The 26585-nt window shown below is 53.8% G+C and overlaps 11 protein-coding genes across 11 annotated transcripts; 8 read left to right on the top strand and 3 right to left on the bottom strand.

Annotated features, from left to right (window-relative positions):
- Positions 1-1021: 1021 nt before the first annotated feature.
- On the top strand, positions 1022-2269 carry BO82DRAFT_353771 (histone H4). The gene is made up of 2 exons (XM_025635046.1): positions 1022-1331; positions 1571-2269. The coding sequence occupies exons 1-2, from the start codon at positions 1322-1324 to the stop codon at positions 1870-1872; spliced, it is 312 nt and encodes a 103-aa protein (XP_025492756.1). The 5' UTR covers positions 1022-1321; the 3' UTR covers positions 1873-2269.
- A 321-nt stretch (positions 2270-2590) lies between these two features.
- On the top strand, positions 2591-4660 carry BO82DRAFT_308789 (putative mitochondrial carrier protein). Its single transcript, XM_025632328.1, has 2 exons — positions 2591-2906; positions 3005-4660. The coding sequence occupies exons 1-2, from the start codon at positions 2871-2873 to the stop codon at positions 4457-4459; spliced, it is 1491 nt and encodes a 496-aa protein (XP_025492755.1). The 5' UTR covers positions 2591-2870; the 3' UTR covers positions 4460-4660.
- A 425-nt stretch (positions 4661-5085) lies between these two features.
- Positions 5086-6236, top strand: BO82DRAFT_391645 (uncharacterized protein). The gene is made up of 2 exons (XM_025638580.1): positions 5086-5667; positions 5813-6236. The coding sequence occupies exons 1-2, from the start codon at positions 5223-5225 to the stop codon at positions 6058-6060; spliced, it is 693 nt and encodes a 230-aa protein (XP_025492754.1). The 5' UTR covers positions 5086-5222; the 3' UTR covers positions 6061-6236.
- A 13-nt stretch (positions 6237-6249) lies between these two features.
- Positions 6250-9661, bottom strand: BO82DRAFT_353768 (SH3 domain protein). Its single transcript, XM_025635045.1, has 2 exons — positions 9578-9661; positions 6250-9366 (listed from the first exon to the last, which is right to left on the bottom strand). Exons 1-2 carry the CDS (start codon positions 9638-9640, stop codon positions 6454-6456), a joined length of 2976 nt encoding a protein of 991 aa, XP_025492753.1. The 5' UTR covers positions 9641-9661; the 3' UTR covers positions 6250-6453.
- A 551-nt stretch (positions 9662-10212) lies between these two features.
- BO82DRAFT_281820 (ankyrin repeat domain-containing protein) lies at positions 10213-11043 on the bottom strand (the record flags this gene model as incomplete). The annotated part of the gene is made up of 2 exons (XM_025631350.1): positions 10213-10525; positions 10598-11043. 2 exons carry the CDS (start codon positions 11041-11043, stop codon positions 10213-10215), a joined length of 759 nt encoding a protein of 252 aa, XP_025492752.1.
- Positions 11044-11886: 843 nt separating this feature from the next.
- BO82DRAFT_63863 (uncharacterized protein) lies at positions 11887-12785 on the top strand. The gene has a single exon (XM_025641418.1). It carries the CDS (start codon positions 12014-12016, stop codon positions 12710-12712), a length of 699 nt encoding a protein of 232 aa, XP_025492751.1. The 5' UTR covers positions 11887-12013; the 3' UTR covers positions 12713-12785.
- Positions 12786-14291: 1506 nt separating this feature from the next.
- BO82DRAFT_401530 (uncharacterized protein) lies at positions 14292-16316 on the top strand (the record flags this gene model as incomplete). The annotated part of the gene is made up of 3 exons (XM_025639267.1): positions 14292-14318; positions 14423-14689; positions 15633-16316. The coding sequence occupies 3 exons, from the start codon at positions 14292-14294 to the stop codon at positions 16314-16316; spliced, it is 978 nt and encodes a 325-aa protein (XP_025492750.1).
- A 1145-nt stretch (positions 16317-17461) lies between these two features.
- On the top strand, positions 17462-18489 carry BO82DRAFT_391641 (uncharacterized protein; the record flags this gene model as incomplete). Its single annotated transcript, XM_025638579.1, has 2 exons — positions 17462-18391; positions 18459-18489. Coding segments are annotated over exons 1-2 (552 nt in total), but the record flags the coding sequence as incomplete, so codon positions are not given.
- A 731-nt stretch (positions 18490-19220) lies between these two features.
- Positions 19221-21555, top strand: BO82DRAFT_308776 (Zn(II)2Cys6 transcription factor domain-containing protein). The gene is made up of 6 exons (XM_025632327.1): positions 19221-19373; positions 19445-19525; positions 19584-20012; positions 20090-20308; positions 20430-20659; positions 20733-21555. Exons 1-6 carry the CDS (start codon positions 19276-19278, stop codon positions 21395-21397), a joined length of 1722 nt encoding a protein of 573 aa, XP_025492748.1. The 5' UTR covers positions 19221-19275; the 3' UTR covers positions 21398-21555.
- A 930-nt stretch (positions 21556-22485) lies between these two features.
- On the top strand, positions 22486-22878 carry BO82DRAFT_374045 (uncharacterized protein; the record flags this gene model as incomplete). The annotated part of the gene is made up of 1 exon (XM_025637396.1): positions 22486-22878. The coding sequence occupies one exon, from the start codon at positions 22486-22488 to the stop codon at positions 22876-22878; it is 393 nt and encodes a 130-aa protein (XP_025492747.1).
- Positions 22879-24963: 2085 nt separating this feature from the next.
- Positions 24964-26305, bottom strand: BO82DRAFT_353762 (EXPERA domain-containing protein). Its single transcript, XM_025635044.1, has one exon. The coding sequence runs from the start codon at positions 26217-26219 to the stop codon at positions 25218-25220; it is 1002 nt and encodes a 333-aa protein (XP_025492746.1). The 5' UTR covers positions 26220-26305; the 3' UTR covers positions 24964-25217.
- Positions 26306-26585: the final 280 nt, after the last annotated feature.

Genomic DNA, 26585 nt, shown 5'->3' with positions numbered 1-26585 from the left:
ATCGCCCTTGTCACATGTGAATTCTTCCATCTTCGGTGCGATTATTCCGACGGCGTCATTCTACCTTTCCGCAATCAGATGCGTGCCACAGACACATTTGCAAAGCTGTTTGGCAAAATTTCAGCGCGAGCAGTCAGGGTTCAGCCGCCCATTGGCTCTCGGTACATTTCTCGGATACGCGGTCTAGGGGCATCAAGCTCAGGGTTCTCTGCGATGTGTAATAAACCGCGAGGATCCGGGATGATGCCGGACAAGTTATCCTGTTTATTAATTTACATTTAACCAAGTAGTGGTCCACTACGATGACGATTACGACCTGATGGCTTTTATCGTTTCTCCTCGACTGTCCAAACTTTGCTCAGATGATTTGTTGTTTGTTGATTACCTGTATGTCCATGAGATTCAGAAGGCGTTTGTTTCCAAAAGTCGATCTGCATCGGCCTTATCTGCTTCTCCGTGTCCAGCATTTTGTTCCTCCTGCCTCTTCCAGCGTTCATACATGTTCTATTGTGGGTGGGGCCGGCAAAGATGGCTCGTCGTTATTTAATGTGTCATTTGATGAGAGGAGTTTTTGGGATGTCCGGATGCAGTCTGAAGCCTGACTGGGTGAATCAAAGAACATCTTCACTTTCCACGTGTGTTTTCTGAGTAGATGTAGATGTCGAAGTAGTGTACAACATACAGTATTTGCATGCCGAAGCTCGTGCTAGGCCAGTTTTCGATAAACATAGGATAGCGTTAGATCTGTGAGATTCTCTCCCTTTCTTCACTGCACATCGCGACCGGTTCGATATACAAGCTGCTTCGAAGTACAAGCAACCTTGAAGTCAATGGGTGCTTGGTCCAGGCCTCCAGGCCTCCAGGCCTAGAGTTGGGGAAGAGGGGCGGTGAGCACGTGACCGGCGTACCCGCAGCGGGAAGGCGGCTCCAGGCGGACGCGTTGGCAGCCAGCCATACCTACAGTACCGTACATACTCCGTAGACTACAGTACCTTTCCCAGGGCTCCCCTTTCACCCGTCTCCAAAGCGGCCGTTCATAACGCCCTTTTTATCAGCCGTAGCCCACCAATCAGCCGTTTCCATTCCATTTTGACCCTTCCAGATCACCCTTTGACGCTTAGTCACTCCAAATCACGCTCTCGCTTGCCGCCCACTCCGCAAACCTATTTAAACCGTCTCTTATCTCCTTTTCCCTCCTCTTACAACCTCTGAGTTTCTCTGGCTCGCTACGCGTCACGTCGACCATCCATCTATCATCCACCCCGCGTTTTATCAATTTTCGTCGCTCACCCATCTCGATTTTTAAGCACATACTGCCAAGATGACTGGACGTAAGTAATCCATCTTTTTCTTTCTTTCCCTTTCTCTTTATCTTGTTGCTGCTACGAGAATTGTTACGTCGTTTGCCCGTCTGCTGTGGCTGGATGAGGCTGCTTCTTCGCAGCATCGTGTCTCCGACGGCACGTGATCTTAGCCCTGCCTGACTCCCCGTCCCTCAATTCGCCACACTATCCCAAGCCTCAACTCTTGTATCTTTCCGATCAAATATTAATCGCTCTTCAATCAACAGGTGGCAAAGGAGGAAAGGGTCTCGGCAAGGGTGGTGCCAAGCGTCACCGTAAGATCTTGCGTGACAACATCCAGGGTATTACCAAGCCCGCCATCCGCCGTCTCGCCCGCCGTGGTGGTGTCAAGCGTATTTCCGCCATGATCTACGAGGAGACCCGCGGTGTTCTCAAGTCTTTCCTCGAGTCGGTCATCCGTGATGCCGTTACCTACACTGAACACGCCAAGCGCAAGACCGTCACCTCGCTGGACGTTGTGTACGCCCTCAAGCGCCAGGGCCGTACTCTCTACGGTTTCGGTGGTTAAATGTCATCTATTCTCTTTCGATCTCACTGCCGTCATATCTTGTCGTCTGTTCAACTTGTCCTTCCTCGCTTGCCCATCAATTGGCTCGCCCACACGACGTATTCTTTTTCTTTTTCTGTCGCCATGCGCCAGTCTTCGCGGAGTACAGCCGGAATGAACACGGGGGTGGGGTTCCATGAAATCGACGGATGGATGAAATTCGACGATCGTGAGAGACGACAAATTTGTCTTCGGTCTTCTTTTGCTTGGGATACTTTTCGCTTTGCGCAATGGGTTACGGGGTTTCAGGATCTGGTCGGGCATTGGTCGTTAATATCATCTGTTTCTAATCTTTCTCCTTTTGTTTCCTATCAGGACTGTGGATCATGGCCTGGGAGGTCTTTTTTATGAGTTGCAGCACCCGAAGTGGTCGATCTCGTTATCTGCATGTAGATCGGTCGCGTCAAGCATTCTTTGGGTGGATAGATGAATGAAGAACTTCCTATCAGCCTGTCACGGTCTTTCCTCTTGATCCCAGTTTTCTTTTAAGGTATTGGCGGGATGTCGGTCCAGTCCACTGCGTAAATTTGACTCTCTGTGATCTCACGGTGCTTTAGCAGAGTTATGGTCGGACAGGATCACATGCTCCAGAGTAAGTTGCACAGACCCGCCCCGTTGCGATGATGTAATGGGCCCCGGCCCCTCCTCCCTTTCGGGTCAATCAACCTCGGTCATCAATCACACCATGCCGTCGGATGGATAGGCTCACTTACTTGCTTACGAGAACAAAGTGGAACGATGTACCGTCGAGTGATACTCATCTACCTTATCTCCTGATCTCCCCAATCATAAAGTCTCTCTGAAGAAGACTGTTCGCTTGCCAATCATCACCACAACGCTGACATACTAGAAGAACAAGAACCCCCAAACAGACAGACAGCCCATGGTCCTGACGCGGATGTAACTCTTCCCAAAGCTAATCGACCAATCCAGCTCAAAGGCATACAGAGTGATGAAAAATGTCAAAATACAAGATGTCCTATGAGGCGGAGCTGGTACGTTACCTCCTTTGCTTGTGTGAGGCCTCCGTTCCACTTAGGAAATAAGTTCTCCATACCTGATAGCAAACACTAAGCGGCCTTCACGCGTCTAGGACTCCTACCAACTCTACCACCGCTACGAAGAGCCTCGCCCTCAACCCCAGGACAAAGACTGGAAACAGGCGGCGCTGCGGGGCCCGGCACTGCCGGCAGTGGGCAACGCCCTGGCTGGCGCCATCGGCGCGGCCCTGAGCAATGTGGCGACGTATCCGTTAAGTCTAATCGTCGCGCGGTTGCAGACGCAGCAGACGAGAAGCTCCAAACAAAATGAAGATGGCAAGGCGAAGATACGGGAGCAAGATGGTGGAGAGGATGATGGCTACGCGGGCGTCTTCGACGCGGCCCGCAAGATCTACGCGCAGGAGGGCGGGGTAGGGAGCTTCTACACGGGTCTCGCGCAGGACACCGCCAAGTCGATGTTCGACTCGTTTCTGTTCTTCCTGGCGTATGAGTTCCTGCGGCAGCGGCGGATTCGGGTTCGATTTGGTGGTGATGGCGGCGGGCGGAGGACGAGAACTGTCTTGCCCGTGTTGGATGAGTTGGTGATCGGGGTGGTTGCGGGGGCGTTTGCAAAGCTGTTCACGACGCCCTTGGCGAATATCGTGGCGAGAAAGCAGACTGGGGGTAAGAAAGGGTTGGTGGGAAGCAGCAGTACGAGGGAGATTGCGGCGCGGATTCGCGCGGAGAAGGGTTGGCGGGGGTTCTGGTCGGGGTACTCGGCCTCGCTGATCTTGACGCTCAACCCGTCGCTGACCTTCTTCCTGAATGAGGTGCTGAAGTATGTGCTGCTCTCGCGGCGGCGGCGGCGGATTCCGACTCAAAAGCAACGGCCGCTCACGCCGGCGGTCACTTTCTTGCTGGCCGCGCTGAGCAAGTCGGCGGCGTCGGCGGTGACGTATCCGTTCTCCAAGGCGAAGATCCGCGCGCAGGTCATGGGCGATGACTTTTCGTCGTCGTCGTCGTCGTCGTCATCGGCGCCAAAAGCTTCAGGTGGGGACCCGTTGAAGGAGGACGGTAACGCGGAGACGGACGAGGGGATCTCGTTCACGCCGGCGATCGTCAGCAATGTCATCAATATTGCTCGCACGGAAGGCGTCGCGGGCCTGTACGCAGGTCTGCCGGCGGAGGTCCTGAAGGGCTTCTTCTCGCATGGTTTTACCATGCTCGCCAAGGACGCGGTGTACCCGGCCATTGTGCAGAGCTATTACCTGCTGCTGATCGCGCTGCGCAAGTACCCGAGCCCCGAGGAGCTGCTCCAGCGCGCCCGCGAACAGGCTGAGGAGTATGCGGACGTCGCGCGGGAGGGGGCTCGTGACTTGGCCGAGAAGACCAAGCAGGGTGCGGAGGAGGTGATGCACTCCCTGACCGCGCAGGGGGAGCCCGAGGAGGCCAATCTGTTGGGGAATAATGAGACGGCGGAGATGGTGGGCGACTATGTCGAGGATGCGGGCACGCACAAGGATCTGTATCATTGGTTCTGGGAGAAGGATCGGGAGGGGAATTACTGATTTTGAGGCTACAAAGACTGAGCGTTCATCTGCACCTGTACTAATTGTTGAAGCTGTAGTTTCGATATCATTGACTTAGCATGCATTACCTGTTTATCATCGATCCTTGAACTACAGTTTTCTGTGCGCAAAGATAGAAGTCGGTAGTCTGCAGCAACCAGTCCCAAGTTGACTGTTACCAGTATGAACATTGAATCACACCGAAGCTGTCTACGGACTCCAAGATTTTGTCTCAAGGGCTGTATGTATAATAGTTCCTAGTCGATGAAACGATAGTATGGAAGGGTTTTAGTCCCTAATCGAGAAATAGTCTTCAACATGCATAGTATGCAAACTAGTCTCAGTCTATAGCTCTATACACCAACCACAGGATGCGGATTTGCCCTATCTCAACTCTTGACAGTGCTCCTTAACCGAGATTTCCTCCCGGGTGCGCGGACGGGACAGCGGAAGTGTCATCATTCAAGACTGTTTAATCTGAAGATAAGCCGGGGGTGAAAGCTGACCGCTGACTTGACCCTGACGATGATGAAGGCGGGCTAGTCCGACTCCCCCGCTAACTAACTCACCTAGTAATCTTCCGTCTTACCGGCACACAAGGGCATCTTCACACGAAGTGTACTGTCCAAAGGTAAGTAATATAAGTATCCCTCCATCCCCTTCCTCCGCCCACAAACAAAAGAACTACGTGCCACCAACACCAACACCAACACCCACACCGCACACCGCACACCGCACACCGCACACCGCACACCGCACCACAATGACATCCCTCCAAATCCACCCCGTCACCGAACCCGACCTCCCAGCCCTAACCCACATCTTCTACGCGGGGTTCACGACCCCCACCGACCGCCAGATGTTCCCCGACACGCCCGGTCTTCGCGCTTGGTGGGCCGCGGCCAATCGCCAGGATCTGCGGCAGAAGCCCGGGGTGCGGTTTTGGAAGGTCGTTGATCCGGGCTTTTGCCCTGCCGCCGCCGCACCGGACGCGCATGGTAGCGTGGGGGATGCTGCTGCTGCTGCTGCTGCTGCTGCTGCTGCTGATGAAAGTGTCATCGCCTACGGAAAATGGGATCTCGATCCGGGCCACCGCGGCGCCCGGTTCCCGGAATGGCATGTGGACTCGGATGGGTCCTTGTGTGAGCGGTTCTTTGGGGGGTGTGAGGTGATTCGGAAGGAGGTGATGGGGGAGAGGGGGCATTATTGTATTTCTCCCCACTCTTGTTATCTTTTTTTTTTTTTTTTCTTGTTATTGAGGGGGAGAGGGATGGTGGTTAAGTTGGGTTGGGTTGGGCTGGGCTGGGCTGGGTTGAGCTGAGTTTATCTGATGATGGCTAACACCGCAGGCAGACCTCGATATGTTAGTGACGCACCCGCAGCACCGAAGGCGCGGGGCGGCGACGATGTTGGTCCGCTGGGGCTGTGAGCTGGCGGATCGCACGGGGATGCCCGTGTATATCGATTCGACGCGCGCCGGGGTGCCGGTGTATGAGCGGTTGGAGTTTGTGGTGGTGCGTGAGGATGCGGAGGCCGAGTTATTTAGTATGGTGAGGGAGCCGAGGGGCTCCTCCTCGTCCTCTGGCGTTCAGGAAGGATGAAGGATGGAAGATGAATGTCTGGTTATGGGTGTTGGGGGTCAGGCTCGGTTCGCTTAGGGGATTTTGGGTTAGAGAGGCTGGATTGGATTTCCTGGTGCAGGCTATTCAGATCGATCATTCCTGAATGGTTATGCAACTTAGACTCTGCATATCAGCACAATGTAAAAGTAATCATCATGATGTCAAAAGGTAAGTCATAATTCATAATCATCATCATATGCTACATTATTCATGCACATCGTAAGAAATGGCCCGTCTTCCCCATGTAATTCGGTCCTGAGAAACCAGAAACAAAATCAGAAGCATGCAGAAACAGAAAAGAAACAACCCTCGACAAGCACAACCCCCAACTAAGCCTGCACCTCGAGCACCTGTCTCATCAGCCTCGACCGACTAGACAATCTCATCCACCACATGCACATGTGAGCCTGGAAATAACCCCGTTAACCCAGCATAGCAGCCCCAGTACCAGTCATCGTTGATGTTCTCGGCTTCGGTGATTTCAGCACCGCGAGGGAACATCAGTTCATCTTTGACGCCGTCTTCGGGGTACCACGACCACAGAGCATGCACAATCAGCCCAACGCCTCCATCGGGAGGAAAGCGTCTTGATGTCAATGCCGGTGCAGCGGAGGTGGGCGGGGTTGGAGCAGCGAACGTCGGCGTATTGGGAGTGCTGGGCTCAGAAGACGGAGGAGACGTAAGGGCAGAAGTGCGATCGCGCTCGCCGCCAAGTGGCCAAGGACGAAGACGGGAGGCCTTTTTGCGTCGCTCCGAGCCTTCCTTCCATAGCCAATCGCCGGGTGCGAACTCGGGCGAGGCAATTCCTGACCCTGTTCCAGTTGCAGCAGAGGATGAAGATGAAGTTGTGTAATGAGAGAATGGAGAGTTTGGAGTTCCAGGAGTCGACGCAGTCGCATGAATGTTTGTAGGAGTCGGAACGGTGAAGGAAGATGATGAAGGCTGTTGAAGGTGGTCGTCGTTCAAGGCACATCCGCCTACTAGATCCCTGACAATGACACGGCGCTGCCCCTCGTCGTGATCTTCGAAGCCAACGACGATCATACGGTGGCCCTTGATGCAGCGCCTCCAGCCGTTGTGACCGTTCTCCTTGCGAATCTTGCCAGTGGCAACAAGGCGCAGGTAGCAATTTGCGCAGATGTCGTAGTCGCCGTCATTGCATACAAGGCAGTGGAAGCGGAGCGTTGAGGCGGGGATTGGGTGCGTGCAAATGTCGCAATTTGTGGTGAAAGAAAGAATCTTGAAAATCTCAGTGCCAGATCCAGGGGCGTCATTGCAGTCGTCCGAGGCGCCATTTGGTGTGATTGTGTATGCCCTCGTTGGCGATGCTAATGGGCTATCGCGGGTGATGCGGCAGATGGGAAGCAGGGCGTGTGTGCAGCAGCGACCTTGGTTGACGCAGCGGTTGCAAAACCCCCAATCTCCTTCGTTGCATTGATTACATTTCCAGAGACAGTCGTTTGCTGGAGATTGGCAGCTGTCACAGAACAGCCCAGTCTGCAATCTTCGGGCGGGGTCGTCGTTGGTGACCATTCGCCCATCTCTGTCGGATCGATAGGCAGATTCTGGTGTTCGAAGATACTTGCAAGACTGGAGTATATGCGATGTGTCAATAAGAGCTCGAGGCTCACCAGTCGATGATGCGCGAATGCGTGCGAGATCCGCTTCAGCAGACGCTCCGAAGCCGGTCCATTCGAGGCAGCCGCTCCCGGTACGATAACATCGCAGACAAAGGTAGAAATTTCCGTCTTTACAAGTGGGACACTTTTTATGGAGGTCATACTGTATGTTGGCCTTATCGCACCGGTCGCACTTGATTGATGATTCCACGTACAGTGTCGCTGAACGGGGAGGCGCATTTGATCGAGACGATGAAGGCCGTGAACGAGGCTCCTGCCTTGCTGCGACACCTACCTCGGCCACTAAAGAGCTAGTCGGAGGCGACACTGTAGAGGGTTCATCCGGGCTTGAAGGCCAAGAGCCGTCGCGTCCCCTGTGATTCAAAGTCGTGGCCACTCGAGGAGAATCAATCGACGATCTTCCAGCCGGGCGAAGCTGCCTCTCCCTTGCTCCTTCAACCCAGATGTTGGGAACGTTATGTTCAGATGCAGTGGCACGGCGTGACCGGAATGCTGCTGAAGCCTCCGCTGTCCGAACGCGACCAGCTTGCGAATTTCTGGCCCGATCAGCAACCATGTCACTTGACGATCGCGCTGCAGGCCGCAAAACTTCCGAAGTAGACGCCGCGCTGACCGGTACAGGCGACGTCCTCCGACGAGACCTAGTTCCCCCTTGATCTGACAGTCGTCTTTGATGGCCTGAGTGCCCTTCACGCGCGACAAGCGGATCCAGAAGATACGGTCTAGATACCGGGGGACCGCCATTCGACTCTCTCGTATCCCTTATAGCAGCAGCACCTGTACCATTTTCCGCCCTCTGTACGGACTGGGATCGCGCGCGAGGCCGAGAGGACGGGGTCTGCGAGTTCTCTCGAGATTCTGTCCGTTGCTGCTGGGACCGTGCTCGTAGCCTATGCCTTCGACGATACGCATCCGCAATGCGCTCACTGAGCTCTTCCTCCTGCGACGGACCCATATTATCCAGATCGATATCATCCAACAACCCCTCCTCAAAGATCTGTCGCAAGATCTCCTCTTGCATCGTTTCCGTATCCGACAAACTGAGTAGTGACCTCAAACTCGACTGATGCTCCACCCGCCTTGTCGACCGGTCCGGACCCTCCTCCTCAGCTGTCGTCCGCTGTCGTCGTGAAGAACCTTCCCGTCGTCGTCGAGACCGACCATCCTCCTCCCTTCGACGCTCATCCGAATCCGTACCCGTACCCTCTACCCGCCGGTGACGACTCCGCGACGAATGCCTTGAGCGCTGTTGCTGTTGTTGTTGAAGATATCCCGACCGACTGTCCTGCAAACTCAAAGCCCTCACTTCCTCCAGCACTCTTCGATCCTCCGCATCTGAACCCGCATTCGTGGACGGAAACACCGAATCGCCCGGTTTATACCTCTGCGCAACCTCCTCCTTCTCCGCGGCGGATTTGTCTCGGTCGGGACTGGCCGTCAGGACCATATCCAACAAGGTCGTCACAGTGGCATTGGGACGGGTGTCGCGCACGGCAGCTCGGCATGATGGGCAGGTGAAGCGGGCGGACGAGGACGGTCGGGAACGGGCTCCTTGTACGGCGAACCACTCCTTGAGGCACGAGCCGCAGAAGGTGTGGAGGCAGTTGAGGAGGGTGAGGGGCTGGTAGAGAAGGTCGGTACAAATCTAGGTGGAGTTGACTGTCATTAGTTCCCTGCATATTTTCCATCGATGGTGTTTTTGTTCTGTTTCGTTTAAAGAGAATGGACTGTATGTCTAGTTCTGACAGCTGGGCTGGCACGCAAGGGAGGCGAATGGAGAGCGTCGAATCATGGTGGGGGGGGGCAACCCATTAACTCTCCCGCAACATTCCCGTGGTTCATGTCACCAAACTTACCGAACAAGTCAATTCTTTCTCGAGATCTCTCAGGCCTGGACCTGAGTGTGGTGCAGTCGACATGGAGGTACCAGAGAGAGGAAGTATCTGGAGGGAGTGGGAGGAGTTAGGAGGAGAAAGGAGTCAACCAGAGTCAACCAGAGTCATCGGAGTCAAGGTAAACAGGAAGGAGGATGGAGTGAGTGAAACCTGAAGAGAAGGGGAACGAACAAGCGGGAAGTTAGCGGGAGGAAGACCTGGAAGAGGCTGGGATTGCAGTGACGGCAGTGGGACGGGGTCTGGCGCTGGGCTGGGCTGGGCGGCCAGTCGGCTCAGGCACCACCACAGCCACGAACACCCCGCCAGGCCCACTCGCCATGTTTATTCACTATCTCTCCACATCCACATCCATGTGGAATTGTTTACGCGGGTGGGTTTCTAAAGATCCATGTAAGTTGACTTCTTATTCTATCTTTCATTCTCAATCTGTGATGTCAAGGGGACAAATAAATCGACAATTCTCTGAAAGAAAGGCGTTTGCGAAACACATTTCAAACACCTTCCAGATGAACTACATTGATAAGATATACAGAAGAAGGCCGTGATCATACCATCATTCTGAGAACTATCTGCAACTAGCACTCCGAGACCGTCAATCACTCGTCCTTCAGACCAGCTGACTTCACCAACTCAATCAGCTCCTCATTCCCTCCCTGTCTTGCAGCCCACAGAATCGATCGCCCCATCTCGTCTTTGAAATGAACATTTGCCCCCTTGCCCAGCAGATACACCACCGGCTCTCGCTGGCCCTTGTACGCCGCACGATACAGTGCCGTGCCCCATCGATCCGCCTCCACGATCCCGCAGTTCGTCCACCACCCACTGGCTTCCTCCAGATCCGCCCCGTGCTCCACCAGCAACTCCAGCGCCTCCATATTACCCAGCTCCGCCGCGGCAATGTGCGCGGCACTTCTCCTCTGGCGCCATCCGTGCTGCACCATCAACCGGAGTATCTCCACGGACGGCCTTGCGCCAGCTAACGCGGCCACTGCGGGCTCCAGGTCATCGTACCCGCCCCACGCCTCGTTGGGATCCTGTCCGTGCTCCAGCAGGAAGCGCACAATCTCCACATCGCCGTAGTAGGCTGCTAGGCTCAGCGCATCGCCGACGACTTCGCTGTGGTGGCCGTTCAGATCGAACCCGTTCTTGACCAGAGTCTCCCAGACGGCGAGGGACTGTGCGTAGCAGGCTTGGTGGTAAAACTCATCATTCAAGGAGCCTGCGGCGACCTGAAAACCCTCACTGAAGACCCAGTCCAATATTTCGAGCTGAGATTTTCCCGCCGCCCGGGCGGCGATGTGAGCTAGTAAGCTGGGTTGCTTTTCGGCATCGGTTGACTGGTATAGGTCTTGGATGGCTTGGAGATCGCCGCTGGTGATGTCTGTCTCAACTTTCTCCTGCACGTGTTTTTCAAGAGATGTCTCCATGATGAAAATGGGCGTCCTGATATGAGAGGACAGAAAATGAGAACAATGTCTGAAAGAAAGGGTTGTATTCCGTTTTTCACGATGCAAATAAGCAGCCCGGATGCTGGAACTCTGCACTGAGTGAATGACGGAGAGCTTGCGGTGTCCTGGGTCGAGCTGCTGATGTTGGCGAAAATTGTTCGGAACTTATACCAGCAAGGTTGTGATACTGCGCCTTTGGAGTAAAAGGGATGAGAATCCTGTTAGATTCCTAGCTTGGTCTCCATGGTCTTGTTTAGTTGGCTTAGTAAGACTATACTTAGGCAACCAACAAACAACTTCCACTTGGTGTTGAGCATCACAGCCGTTCTCGTTTGATGTTTCAAAAAGAAACCCAATCATGAGATTTCCAGCTGAGAATTCCCATGATGGTCTGTCATCATGTTGGGGGCGATGACTTGAAGTGCTTTTTAGGCCACCTAGTGCTGATTCTTGGATATGGACCCTATTCCCTGCATCGGCTACCGGCCTGCTCCGCGGGCGTAGTGCTTATTGTTCCCATCATGGTCTCTGCGCCTGGAACTTTGTGCTGTATCTCATCTTCCAGGATTCTCCTCCTCGCTGGGCCCAGAATGCCAACATCTGAATCTCGGCTTTCCTTCCTCATTCGAACAAACACTACACAAATTGAAGCTGTAGGCTCCAGTCAATCGTTCTCAAGGCCACCTCTGGACTGACTGCAACATTAACAACAGCTTGCTGGGGGCCGCCGAGTAGCCCTCGTCTGTCTCATGTTCTGTATGTAAGAAATAAGGCCCAAGCAGGGACAGAAAACCGCAGCACAGCAATTTCTGTTGAGCTGAATCCCCGGATATAAAATGGAAGAACCAACTGCGATACTTTTACTTCGCATTGCGACACACTCTCTCTCACTTACCAAAGCCTATTCCGACTCTTTGACATTCATTTGGCTCTTGAAACCAATTTCAAAATGCGATTGTCCGCTTTCAGCCGCAACAACGCCAGCAGCAATGGCAATGTTCTGTTCTTCCTCTTTTCAATCCTGTGCACCTTGCTCCTCTTCACGTCCCAGGCACCCACTGCCTTAGCCGCTCCAGTCAGCACCGCTCCCAGCAGCAACAACAATGCCTTGGACACACTGCAGCTCGCCGCCCGCGACAAGCACATCCCTACCAAAGCGCAAGTTGAAGAACTGATTCAGCCGGCCCACCTCCACGAGTTCAGCCAGTACGCTAAGCGCAACCAACCCCCAAAAGACAAGGCTATCTTCTTCACCGGCCAGCCGCAGAAGGCCATCAACGAGCTGGTCAAGTGGGCGAACGGGCAGCATCTCACCTCGGTGCGCGACATCTGGAAGAACGCCAATTTCTTCCAGAAGGGCCAGTACAAGGAGGTTGACGCGGCCACCTTCACCCGCTTCCAGCAGGCCTTCTCCAAGTACTACGCGCAGCAGACCACCGGAACCGCCTACCTCGTCTTCCCGCACGACAAGATCCCCGCCAAGACTGGCATCTTCTACAGCGTCGAGCTGCCGGAGATCATCGCCCATGGGAAGGTCGAGGAGATCGTCTGGATCGATCAGGACAGGATCCACGATAAGGGTTACGAGTGGAAGACGGAAACCAAGGTCTATTGGAAGAAGGGGGAGAGCAAGCCGGCGGGTGCTTAGAGGTTTCGGACTTCGGACGGTTGGCGGTTACTAGGTTGTCTTTATGGTCAGTGGGTTAGAGAACTGTTTGCGGTTCCTTGTTGGATATTTTGAGGAAGATGGTTCCGCAGTGACGGTTTATAGGTTGGGTTGTTTAGTTGAGCTGCTACGTCTGGGAGTGGTTGTCGTATAGATACTTCAAGATAGGTAGAACTGTATGATAGTACGAATGGGTTAGCAGCTTGTACCATGATTCTTGCAGAGGCAGCAAAGTGTGATGATTGAAACTTATGAGTGAAGGGTAATCATGGAGAATAGCTGTGACATTGAATATGTATTTCTCTATCCAGCTTTGGGGTATTCCGAAAATTCTTGGGGATTTCTCCTCGCGGTTCACCCCACTCGGGGAGAGGATGAGGTTTCCAAGGAGGGTGAGTGGTTGCAGACGGAACAACACAAAAACTCTATCACGACCTCCCCATTCTACTTCAGAGGTTCTCATGAGCAGTTCTTGTTTCCGGATGCTCTGGATCTTACACTTTCTTCATGATCAGATCACCTGTTCTATTACCAGTTCATTGTCTGCTCAACCCTGGTTATCTGTCAAGATAGGTTCCTTGATGACTGCTTGAGCGAGTGGGCTATCTGATACAGCAATCTATGCAGGGCTCCCAGGTTCCCAGGGGAGAATCCTGATATTAAGGCACGTGTTAGTATACATTAGGAAGGAGTCGAACGGCCCCCCGGTTCTATAAGATAGACCGTTGACACTTGACCCTGACCAAAGGTACCTCAAGACAATTCATGTCGTGACCCGCAAGAGGCACTAAAAGAAGTGTTTAAAGTCGCAAGATTACTGATTTTATAATCAGATCTTAGACTTAATGCCCTCTTGTCTGTTGTTTCCACTCGACTAATTGTTTGAAGACATGTATAATCCTGATCTCCGGGGGCCACCTTCTGTCACCTCACGACCATAGCATCCCGAAGGTGTATTTCACCTTTTATCTCTCTTTCAGCTTGCAGCAGCCAGGCGTGGGCTTAATGCCACTTCAAGACGGCATCAGAAAGCTCGCTGAAACCATTCCGTTTATTCATATGATGTATTTCCCTCCGATATTAAATCTCCGGAGAACGTTCACTGCATCCGGCCTCCCTCTGGCTCAACCCAGTCTGTACCATTACTCCAATTCCGAGACCATTTTCATGAATCGGTAACAGTACTTGGGAGCACTTTCACTTATACTGGCGATGAGGAATTGAAATTCCAAGAAGTACGCACCCCTACCGACAGTGTTGCACCCCATGCAGCCCCAACCTACTCTGCGATTTGCCGCCAAAATGATGCCGGATGGGATTCTTTTGCGCGTCAGCTTCAACCACCTAGTCTTTGACGGTACTAGAGTTGGTAAAATTCTCGGTGCTTTGAGCCATTGCTGCAGTGGTGCGCAGACCTGCATGAAATTAATATGAAATTGCGTCAGAGTTGTTTGTACCGCCAAGATATCTGGCAACAACTACTACGAGACAAATGCGGCCGGCCCGGCATACATCTCATGCCATGATGTGCTGACCTCTCTTCTTGCGGTGTGTCTGCATCATGGTCAAGCCACAGCACCGCACGAGGGTAAATACACGATCTCATTTGCGGCCAACCTCCGACCTCGCATGTGGCCCCCCTGGCCCAACCTCTATCTCGGGAACATGGTCGCTATGTTGCACGTGCCATAGTCATCTCTGACAGAGAAGGCCAACATCAACAAAGGGATCATCGTGGCACATCATCTCAACCTGCACACTGAAGACTTGGTCCAGGTCGCCAACACGGCCGTCGCAATCCGCCAGGAGATCCGAGTCCTGACGGACCCACACATTCGCAGCTTGATCACTTATTTGAGGCTGCAGCATGACTGGGAAGCAATGAACATCAAATGCTTTCACCTCTCCGTCACCAGCCTTCGGCATTTGAATGTGTATAGCTTCAATTCCGGCGAAGATGTAGGCACGGTGGCCGACTTTTGCTTGCACGTGGGGCTGCTGGAGGGTTCCCTGTGTGTGATTCTTCCCAAGGGGCAGCACAAAGACTGGGATATCCAGTTCATGCTGGAAAAAGAACAAGTTCAAGCAGTTAAAAATTCCCGTCTCTTTCGTTGGTTAATGGGTGAATGTGATGGGCAAGTTAAGCATGGTTACTGGGCCTCTCCATTGCATGGAACCATGGATTCAGGGCAAACCCCCCCCCCCCCTCATCATCTCTATATCACGAACCATGTGTTTGTCGTGAGTTAGGAAACGAATTCCGGAGGGTAGGGCTCCCTTTTTTAGAGGGCAGGAACCAGTGGTATCTAGGCAACGAACTAGCAACCATCCTAGGGAAGGATGCGCCTTCCGTGCCAGTTTTATGCCCTTTTATGATGGCTATGACTAGGAGGAATGCACCACTCTTCCCCCATCTCTCAACAACCCTCATCTAGTCACCACAACTATATCCTAAGAAATCATGTCTCGGGTCGATCCTACCTCAAGGCCGCGAAGGTCCATCCGGAAGACAACAAAACGTCGCAGAGACATGATTCCTCCCACTATTCCACCCTATATTCCTCCTGCTATACCGCACATCGAAAACACTCATCCATATCATTATCCATCACCAGCATCTTATCTTCCTCGCAATCAGCAGTTCGTCGATCATTCCGCTCATAGTCATCCTCAGCCGAGCTTACTGCGTCATTCGAACGACGTTGACCGCACCGAAAGAGCGCAAGATTGGCTTTCCCGTAAGCTAACCCCATCACCAATCTTCTTTTCTGCCGAGCACTCCTAATGCTGCGTTTTAGAGGCCGATTTGACACCAAGAAGGTGGCCGGAAGTGCAATACATGGCCAAGAAAAAGTCAAAGGCAAGGCTGAGGAGGGAAAGGAGGAGAGCAAACGCTCAGCAGACGTCAGAAAGGGCAGCCACGGCGTCAACGGCTGGTCCCTCGACAGCTGAAGTTTCGTCCACTCTCCCCACGACAGAGACCGAGACAGAGAGAACCGCACGAGTGGAACCAATAACCAAGCCATCAGACGCAATTACTCAAGAGGGAGCAACAACCGTTGAGCAGCTAGCGGCAGAGCTGGCTAAGTTAGTCAGCCTGGTCGATTCCGTAAATCTTCCCCCCGTCTATACCTACTCTCTTTTCATCTACCATGAGCCTTATGGATTGGGCCGACGCAGTGCCACTCGCGCCACTCCAGGCTTTAATCGTGCTCTTGCAGTGGGCGTGATGGATTCCGAGCGCATGGGCGCTGTCCTCTCGAAGATCAAGCCCTTGGAGATGTTGGGTTTGCGAGACGTTTACCGGTCACTCTTCGATAGGGACTTAATGGACGATGTGAGAGATAATAAGGTTGGGTTGGTGGTCAGGCAGGATCCTGAAGAGGAAATCCGGACGATAAACCACGACTTCATGGGTGCACGTTATGAGCTTCCGTCAGATAGAGCAGTAACCATTCTGAAAGCTGTGGGCGTGCCTACACAGGAGCAGTTGGACACACTGTCGCCATCGGTGGCAGCTACTGGTAGTGTTACGTCGAGCGGGATGACCGGCAATGATGAACTTTCCGGAAGAGCCTTTCACTGATCTGCTTAGGGAGTGGGATGATGGACTTACACAGTCGTATAGTATCTGGAGGGTAGCTTAGAGTAACTCTGTTTAGCTTAGTTTTGGCTATTCTTCCGCAATGAACTTTTTTGAGCTTGGCAAAATGGTGGATAAGGTAAGGTGTAAGGAGTGTAGAATAAACAGTCTGCTTTCCTGACCTGAGTAATATTAAAGTCTTTTCTGTTTGTTTTACAACACGGCCCATGAGGTCTTTGGGTGAGCGGTCTTTTCCGTCATCGATAGAAGTCTCTTGTCTCTCTTTCGATTGGATCGCATCACACGTACCGTATCGGGGGCGGTGGTTGTCGCACAGTCCCAAACTGGAATTTGAGCCCGACTGCCGAGTCGGTCACCGAGGCGCAAGGAAGATCCTCGGGAATTTCCCGAGGTGTGGAGACTCGAATGACTAAGCGGGATTCAAAGTGGCCTAGACTAACGACACGTGACCGATAAGCATCACGAAATTATGCTGTGATGTCGAATCCCCATCGAATGATGTCGGTGACTGGCAGACGTGGCCACAGTCTACCCTTTGCACAGCTGACGAACGTTATGACGTCCTGCTACCTATTATAGAATCATTCAAGGGATCCTGCCCTCCGACGAGGCGCTCCATTTCCCCAGAAATCGTCGGGCGGCACGTCGATCGTCCTCGGAGCAACTGATCTTCCTCCTTTCGATAAGCTTTGATAGAACAAAAGTCAGCATCGCTAGGGAAGACTAGCTAGCTATCAGTCTCGGCTCTCCTATGGGACATCCTAGTGCTAAGAATCACGATTTGGACAATATTTCCCCTACGCATGAGCTCCCTCCGACGCAATTAATCGCATCGCTTAAACGTGCTGCCAAGATACTCCCAACTCCAGCTCTTGAACATTGGAAACAATAGTGTGCCACTGCGCCCCTCTCCTAGAGGGACTGCCAAGCACAGATGGGATGATGTGATGGTGAAGCGATTAGCCGGTTACCCCTAAGGCTGAAGGGCTGCAGCGTTCAGGGTGGGGACCGTAGAGCTGCGTGCGTACGTATGCCTCTATCCACTTTCGGTGGCGCTGGAGCGGCTAGCGACGCCCTCGATGGGAACATCAACCATCATAGTGCAGTTCGATGACCACGCTGTTGGAGGAACAGTGCAAGACCATGTATGTTTCTCTGTCTATCTGTATCTCAAGGGTTGCAGCAATTGCTGCGCATCGTTGAGATATCCCCGTCAACAGTCGTGACTCGGTTCATTGGCATTTCCCGTCCTGACGCGTCAGGACCCGCGGACGTACCACCCGTGGACTTCTAAAGGCACGCAAAACCCTAAATCAATGAGTGGCAGCGGGAATGCCAAGACTCCCAAAGATTGGGGCGATAGATCGGGGACGCCCACTCTCCCCAGCTCTATTCCCCCCCTGGATAGTCTAGGCAACATCATTCGAGAATTCATCAGCGCCCCCCTGCCGGACTTTTGTCAGCGGCAGTGTCATCGGGGTTTATTGACTCAAGAGGCTGTTTCGATTGATAGCCAAGCCCCGATCTGCGTTGCATGTCTAGCCCGATGATGTCGTATGTGGCTATGATGTTTCCCACATTTCTGGACGGAGGGAGGGGAAGTTTGGTCTGCTTTGCAAGGCTCCACTGCTTGGCCGGGTGGCTTTCTGTCTATATAAGAGGGGTTGACCACCTCTCTTCCTTCCGAGTTGTTCATCAAACAAAAACCATCTATCATCTATCCTATCTTTCACAATGGGTCTCTTCCACCACCACCACGAAAACCCCCCTCACCACGGCGGTCCCCAGGGCGGTCCTCCTGGCCCTGGCGGCCCTGGCGGTCCCGGTGGCCCTCACGGCGGCCCCGGAGGCCCTGGCGGCCCCGAACACTTCGGCGGCCCTCAAGGCGGTCCCCACGGCGGTCCCGGCGGCCCTGGTGGCCCCGGTGGCTTTGGCGGCCCTCAAGGCGGTCCTGGCGGTCCTGGCGGCCCTCACGGTGGTCCTCACGGCGGCCCTGGAGGTCCTGGTGGCCCTGGTGGCCCTCACGGTGGCCCTCAAGGCGGTCCTGGCGGACGCTGGTAAAGTAAGTTGGCCAACCATGTCATATAGCATATGCACTACGATCGATCACTAACTTCTGGATAGTACGATCACACTTACCTCCGGCTACCATTGAACCGCGCTTCGCCAGGTGTTGAAGCTTGCTCGGATTGTACATACGTTGTTGGATTTGGCTGTGGTTGAACATGTCTTGCATCATATACATTTGCCATGATTGAATGGCGCAAATACCCAATACAATCAGAAATCATAATTCAACGAATTAGTTGAACCTTCCTCCCGAACTTGTAATTCTTCGCATCCTGTAGACTTCTAGACTGAGTTGCACTCTACCCAGCTTCAATCGCGATGACGCTGTCGGAAAAGATAGAAGATGCCATTAGGATCCCTGGTTACTGTACCCGTATCTGGCGGGGCTCGCTGTTCTACTTATGGAATATCAGGTTCCACGTAGTACGTCATACGCAAAGCTGATCTAGCGCTGAGATTGATAAGGAGCGGTGTTGCTGATATGCTCAGACTAAGTCGTTGGAGATTTAGGCCCGTGATATTTGTCAGTCGAATGAGTTCATGTTTAACTAGACACATACATATTCAATGTAATAGTGATTCTCTATATATCACAGGTTAGGCTTGATATGAAATAAGTTACCACTTCAACCGAAGTCTTATGCTCCCAAGTTTAGACTACTAAACTTTTACTCATGCCTTTATTTCCGCCCCCAAGTCGGGGAACGAAGGTCTGGTGCCTCAGGCAGAAACAACGGACACGGAATCCCGTCCCCGCTCACAGAGTCATTAGCTCATGTCTTTTACGGTCTTCAACTCCCTGCTTGCAGCTTTCTTCTTCCTTTCCCACTCATGGAATCTACTGTACTCTCACACTGTCTACGTGTTTGTCATGCGCAGTCAGGAAATCACAGCACTCAAAGCATGCCGGCCATGCTCCAAGGCCAAGACCCGGTGCGATCCCGGGCCCAGCAGCCAAGCCTGTCAGAGGTATGTGTGCAACGCCTGGGAAGCATAGCATAAACCACTTCCGAAATCATGACTGAAAGCGAAGTACGTAGATGCCATCGCCTACGGAAAGAATGCACGAAGCAAGCTCCAGGAGCGCATAGTCTTGGCAAACCCAGAACCAGAACGTTGACGTACGTGTTGTCTATCCTCTCGGCCTACAATAGTTGATGCTAAATTACCCATGTCCAGGGACGTGAGACGATTAGAGAAGAAACTCGAGAACATGACCTCACTCCTAGGGCCCTCCCAGCAGCCCATTGCAGACATCATCTCGAATTGCGGGTGCCTGACACCCGTCGGCCAGATGCCACAAGTGTCACAAGCACAGACCTATTCTTCGAGCGGGGCAAACGAGACATCGCAGGCGACAGTCGCCATCTTCCACCAGCGCATGGCGACGCGCTTCCCGTTCATTGTGTGCGCACCCTCGATGTCGGATGATGAGCTTCTCGTCCGCAAACCGTTCCTCCACATGGTCATGTCCATGATCGCCTGTCAGGATCAGGAGGCGCAGTGGGCTATCGCCGGGAAGGTCAAGGCGTACCTGGTTGAACGAGTCGTGGTCAACGGGGAAGCTAGTTTGGATCTCTTCCAGGGGTTTCTTCTCTTCCTTGCGTGGTGAGTCGTGCCCCCATTTGATTGTTCACTATATGATTACAGCTTTGACCGCTGCCGGGGGGTGTGTGTGGGAATAGGGCGCATATCTACGTCCTCTCGCCGGAACAACTGTGCAACGATCTCCATCTACTGGTGGCTCAGAGCAGGAATTTGGGTCTAGCCAGAGATGTATCGAGCGGGGCGTCGATGTCCGTGTTGTCGTACATGAAGTGCAGACAGTTTGAGCGGCCATCCGGCCCGGGCCGGACCTTGGAAGAACGCAAGGCTTATCTGGGGTGCTTTTACTTGGTTACGATGTATGTCTCCTCAGCCTCGGAAGGCTTCATATTTGCTTGATGCTACGACTGACCCAGCCAGGATCTCAATGTGTCTGGGCGAGTCCGAGCCCATGCAGTATACAAGCTACATGGAGGAGAGCTACCAAGTCCTCCAAGCGGCGGTGCAAGGAGAATCCGATCGATACCTGTTGTGTCTGGTCGATCTTGCTCGCATCGCGGAGAAAATCCACCGTACCCTTCAGCCAGACCACCCGCATGGGTCGACGGGCTCCTCAATCTGCGCACATGGAGGGATGGCCATTCGATGGCTGCAGAAGGAGCTCGAACAACTGAAGCCTGCGCTTGCATTTAATGATCCCACACAGTCCTGTAAGCCCGCCACCCCGCTGCATCAAGAGAAAGCCAGGAGCGTATTTAACAACGAACCTGAATAATATAACAGCATTCCTCCTCCTCCAATACCACAACCTCGAACTTTTCATCTACCGCACCGCCCTCCGCCGCGACCCCGACTTGAAATCAAGCGCCTACCTGCCCACCCACCTCACCACCCTGCACGCCTGTCTCCACGCCGTGAAATCCTTCTTCGACACCTTCTTCGCCATCCCCTCATCGGCCTTCTTCCACATGCCCTACCTCCTCTGGTGCCAACTAGGCCACGGCTTTCTCATCCTCTCCCACATCTCCGTGTATGACGATGGAGACGCCGATGACGATGACCCAGCAAAGAACCTTTGGGACAGGGAGTACGCGCGCCAGGTCATAGATTACCAGGCGACGGTCGACCGGCTCACGCAGAAGGTGGAGGATGCGGTCGCGGTCGCTTGCGAGGAAGGGACCCTTGTTCCGAGGGTGTTTGGCAAGGTAGCCTCGCGAATTGCCATGTGGCGGGATTCCCATGCGCGGCAGGAGGAGGCCTTGCGGCAGCGGCAGCGGCAGCGGCAGCGGCAGAGAAGTATGGTTCGGTCCGCGGCCGCAACATCCACGTCGACAATGAGCCCAGAAATTGTTGTCGGGATGGAGATGGAGACAGAGGAACTGGTGCCTGGCATGGGGTTGGAGGATTTGTTGATGATCGGGCCCATGTGGGAGTTTTTCCCTTTTTGACCCGGGGGGAGGGGGAATTTTTCGTACTATGGTTCGGTTATGGTTGGGCTATAGGCTAAAAGAACATGGATGAGATAAGGCTGGCGAGGCCCATGAGGAGGAAGCGCTCATGATGGTTTCCGTATGATCACTACACTATGGAATCTGCTCGCTTCTTCTTCCGCGAAACAGAACCTTGGCTGTCTGCTTATTCATTCATCTTACAGCTTTGTTCGTATCCGTTGGTTTCGGTCATGCCATGACTGGGAGCTCAGCCGCATGAGTGGGTCTGCATCCATCAATATGCGGGGGGGTGGGAAGGGGAAGGAGTCTCACGTCAGCTCCCATTGGGACAGCATCTCTTCCCCTTAATTCCTATCTTGATTGTCTCGAGAGGACACTCCGCTACATATTCCAAATGGCAGAGGCAGCCACCGTAAAGGTGCGCAAGCAGGAAGGCCCGCCCACGGCGGATAGCGGTTCCTGTACTGTACAGTACTCTGCTGATGGAGGACCGTCAGTTCAGAAGGATGAAAGGATCACAGAGTACTCGGTACTCGGTACTCCGTAGCGAGATCAGCACACCTCAGACCTCGTCTAGTGAGATACACATCCTGATATTAGTCAGTTAATTAAGACTAGTCCTTCACCATCCTCATCGCCAGGGTAAGCGACCCGCCGATCGCAATCACACTACTGCGCGAGGAATGTCAGCAGCCAACGGGCACGTCAATGTCAACACGAATTCTCCACCCCCGTGCCCGATTCATTTTAGGCGATTTAGCGCAGGGATAGACGGGGAGTGGGGAAGGGCACGGAAATGCAGAGCTTAAGTAGGTAGGGTAGGATAGGGTAGGTAGGGTTCCGGTTCTTGATGACGGGCCCGTTCTCCCCCTTCTCTTCTTACTTGTACACTCTCCCTTCTTCCTGTTCTGCTCCCGTACCCTGACGACCTTACTAGTGGCAGTGGTAAGTTAGTGGTAACTCAATGGTAGTGGTAGTCTCACTCACCACACACCCACGCTCCTGATTTCTTCTCCGCATCTTACTCTTCCTCTTCTTTCACTGTCCAACAACCCCCCCTCACCCCTAAGAAAAGACGACACACCATGGCCAACGCCACCGAGATCCAAGGCTTCGCCTCCCGCCGCAACAACACCTGCCTCGCCGACGAGGTCAGCTGCGGCCGCACCTGGGACACCTGGTACGCCTGCTGCCCGGCCGGCTCCTACTGCCCCGGCAGCAAGGTCAGCATCCCCAACAACGTCTGCTGCCCGAGCTGGACCGACTGCACCGCCCAAATCGAGGACCCGCCCGTGTGCGCCGGCGCCCAGTGGGCCCTGTACAACTACAGCGGGTACTTCTGCTGCGAGGAGAACACCCAGGGGTTCGGGGTCAAGGAGAAGACCTGGGTCGGGTGCGCGCCGGCGGGGTTCCAGGGGGATGCCTCGTTTTCGGCGTTGAATGTCATTGCGCAAGGTATTTTTCTTCGTCCTCCTTGAACTGAGGTTGGGGGTTTATGTGGGCGATGAATTTTGAGGGCTAAGCGTGGTTCTTGGGTTGGTGGTTTGGGTGTAGAGACGACGGCGACTGCGAGTGCAAGTGCGACTGCTAGTTCGGGTACGGCGACGATAACAGGAACTGCAACGACTACTGGGACGAGCGGGGCGACGGTGTCTTCTATAACGACGACGACGACGACGACGGCTGCATCAAGTGCACATTCGAACGGTGTCAATACAGGGGCGGTTGCCGGGGGCGTGGTTGGCGGGGTGGTGGGTGTCGCTGCGTTGGCGGCCGCCATCTGGCTGCTGATGCGACGCCGGAAGAAGATGCAGTCCCCCGGGTACCAGCCGGGTGTGCCATCGCAGCCACTGAATGCAGGGTATATGCATGAGGCTTCCGGGGAGTCGAGGCTGGGCGAGCTGCATAGTGAGCCCACGCGGATTGAGCTGGTGGGCCACAAGGATCAGTTGAGGCATGAGTTGCCTTGATATGTGCCATATTCTCTTCGACTTTCACCCGGGCAAGAAGTTTTCCCGTCAGAACGGACCAGGGGTCATCCGAGGTTACTCCTGGAAATCCATGCAAAAGCATTTCAGGGAGCGGTTCCCGAAGCATATCACTGAAGAATATGAGAATGTCCTATAATGATACGCCGATAGTTCGGGTGAAGTCGAAAGGTACACCTGACGATCCAGCTTCTAAGCTACGCGAGATTTACCCAGCCGCGCATCTTAAACAGCTCATGTCTCGCGCGACGTCATACCCAAATCAGACCAAGGGCTTTCTTGTGACACGCAAATGCAGGGGGTTTGGCGACTTCGTCTCGAGACATGCTGGGACAAGCACTATGCTTCATTGCATCGCAGGATCGACCAACAGGGCTTCCGAAGAACATACATGTTTGACCTTCTTTTACTTGGAGAACCGCCAGACCCACCTCGTCCGGTCCCGTGACAACACTTCGCACGGGTTGATGTGTGTTGGGGCCGGTTGACCCGGACCGCTCCCGCAGAAGCCTCTTTATACACGAGCACGGCTCGGACTGACGCATCTGTGGTCGGGAAGGACTTCGGGAAGGACTTGTGTAGATCCAGGGAAACCTTTTGGAGAGTCTTGGGCGTGGATATCAGCATCATCACCAGACTTTCAAGCAATGCGGGGCGGGTAAGCAACTAATGAGACCGCCGTTAGGAGACTACCGTCGAGGTTCCTAGGCTGGTTAACTAGGACTCGAATACTTACTGCCGGTTGATAGAGTATGTAAAGAATGGTAACGTGAGGACGTGATTGAGAGCACGTGACACTACAAACACTACAAACACTACAAGATACGGGCACTGCTAGGCGAAGCCCCGTTCCTCGCTCCCGTCTAGGTCAACAGACCTCCCAACCATGCTTGCGTATGCGCTCAATCGAAGACTATCCTGGTGAGGATATCCAGTCCATGCTCTTTTTCCTTTCCTTCGAAGAATTCTTGCTCAGGTAGTCTAGTATTACCCCGCTCTTCGGTCCAGCTGGTGGAGATCCACCGAATGAAGCATGCTGATTCGATACTAAGTTTGAAAGCGTGTACTCTAGCTCTACAAGAATGACGACGCGCATCATACAAGCGATATGCACCGGTTCTCTAAGAGTGAAGGGATGATTGAGACGATGCAAGCAACATAAGATGCTGGGGGTTTAGCTCCGAAAGTCGCAGACAGCAATGGCGTTAACGTTGACGACTCAAAGAAAGCAACCTCTTTGGGGGGACCTTTCTCAACCACATGAGAGAAGCATCCGGTTGCACAGCCAAGTGCCGATTACTATAAAGGCGCCTGAGTGCGTACGGTATTATGGGAGCGGGGCAAGGAGAATCCGGGATTTGAGCTAGGCAGAGATCGAATCTTTTGCTGTCGTTCTGTGGCGCTGGTATCGATAAGATCCTGCAGAGCCGCATATTATCACTCCCGGAGTAGATCCGTAGTATAAGAGGTCGAGGGTCATTACCCAACCGCATATCCTAATGGAGATCCAAACGCTTGCTCCCATACTCTCGACTGCTTGGTAAATAGAAAGCAGTGCTAATTTGGACCTAAAACAGCAAGAGAAAGTCGGTAGATTAATGTCTGCAACAATGGTAAGGTTGGTTTCCGCTGCCTCGGCTACTCTTTCCTCATCTCACAAGCTCCTGCCCCGAAACAACAATCGTAGCTTTTAGCTACAGGGTATATACACCAAATATACATGATAGGTGACAGCAATCTATATGACATCAAAAGGGAGATCCAGAGTCTAAAGTAGGACGGCGCAAATCGCAAGTGTGAAGTTAACTATGCAGTCCATATAATCTCACTTATCTTTTCCGCGAAGGTGCCGCAGCAGAGCCAGCAGCGCCGCCCATCAATTCGGGCGTGCCACCGACAAACGCGCGGACGATCTCCTGGTGCGCGCGCCAGATGACCCAGACGGGCACGATGACCCACAGCCCGTTGAAGAATGTCAGGTAGACATACGTATACATCCAGTGGCTCGTGTTCAGCGCGGGACTGCCGGCCAACCACTCGGGCACGAAGGTCATGAACCCGCCGTACAGCTCGGCGGTGGCCAGACAGGCGGCCACCAACCAAGTCCGGGCCACAACCACGCCGCGTTGCTTGCTGCCCAGCCGGCCGTGCGACAGCCGGTACAGGCTGTAGCAGATGTACGCGGCGGCGGGGCCCCCGAGCAGGACGGTCAGGAGCTCGATGGAGATGACGGTGGGGTCGGCGCCGCCCCAGCGGTGGTCGGCCTTGGCGTACTCCTGCCACAGGCGGGCGGTGGGGTCCCAGGAGGCGCCGTAGGTGGCGCCGTAGGCGCGGTCGCGCTTGTTCAGGAACACGGGGCCGAAGCGGGACTGGGCGGCGGAGATGGTGATGGAGCTGAAGAAGCAGTGGTACAGGAAGGAGCCCTCGATCAGGAAGTGCGTGAGCGCGTCGTACGCGTGCCAGAAGAAGAGCAGGCTGGCCAGGTCCTGGTTGGCCGGGATCAGCCGGCGGCCCATGACGTAGGCGATCAGCATCGGGAGGAAGGCCATAACGAGGCAGCAAACGGTGGGCACGTCCAGCACAAACGGCTGGGCCATGATCGCGCTGTAGTCGTACAGGAGGGCTTGTTGGAGGATGTTGTCGTCGGCGTGGACGGCTGCGTTCGGGTTCGGAAAAGCCACGGCTGGAGCAGGTGCGGGGTTCGTGATGCGATCAACGGTTTGCGCAGCAATGGTGGTGCTGAGCAGGTGCGAGTGCAGGTTTGAGGCTATATTCGAAATGTGGGACTGCGCGGTCGTGAGGATGGACTCGACCGAGTCTTTAAGTGTCATGGTGGGCGGGTTGGAGACGTGGTGATTGATCGGGAGAGACAATGAACGCGAGAAGAAAAGAAACAAGTCAGTTAGTGTAATCTCTTGAGGCTTAAGAGGAAGTGGTCTTTCCCCCCCCTGAGAGATCTCACTGTCAAAGAAAGTCGCGTCGATGCGCGATCCGGCGGCCTCAGGCAGGTGAAACTTGGCTGTTTTGGGGATGGTGGCGCCCCACTCACTTTGCGTCGATGCTTTGTTGTTTCTTTCATGCTATTTCCAGCTTCTTTCAGCTCTTGTTGGGAATCTTCTTTTGCAGGCAGTATCAACAACCTCGCGCTTTGGCGTACGGCACCAGGGCGTTCTCTGAGGGAATCAATGTTGTCATTC

The sequence above is a fragment of the Aspergillus uvarum genome (assembly GCF_003184745.1).
Source record: "Aspergillus uvarum CBS 121591 unplaced genomic scaffold BO82scaffold_22, whole genome shotgun sequence".
NCBI classification, from domain to species: Eukaryota; Fungi; Ascomycota; class Eurotiomycetes; order Eurotiales; family Aspergillaceae; genus Aspergillus; species Aspergillus uvarum.
Note: the sequence above shows the minus strand (reverse complement) of the source record. Positions and strands in the feature narration are given on the sequence as shown.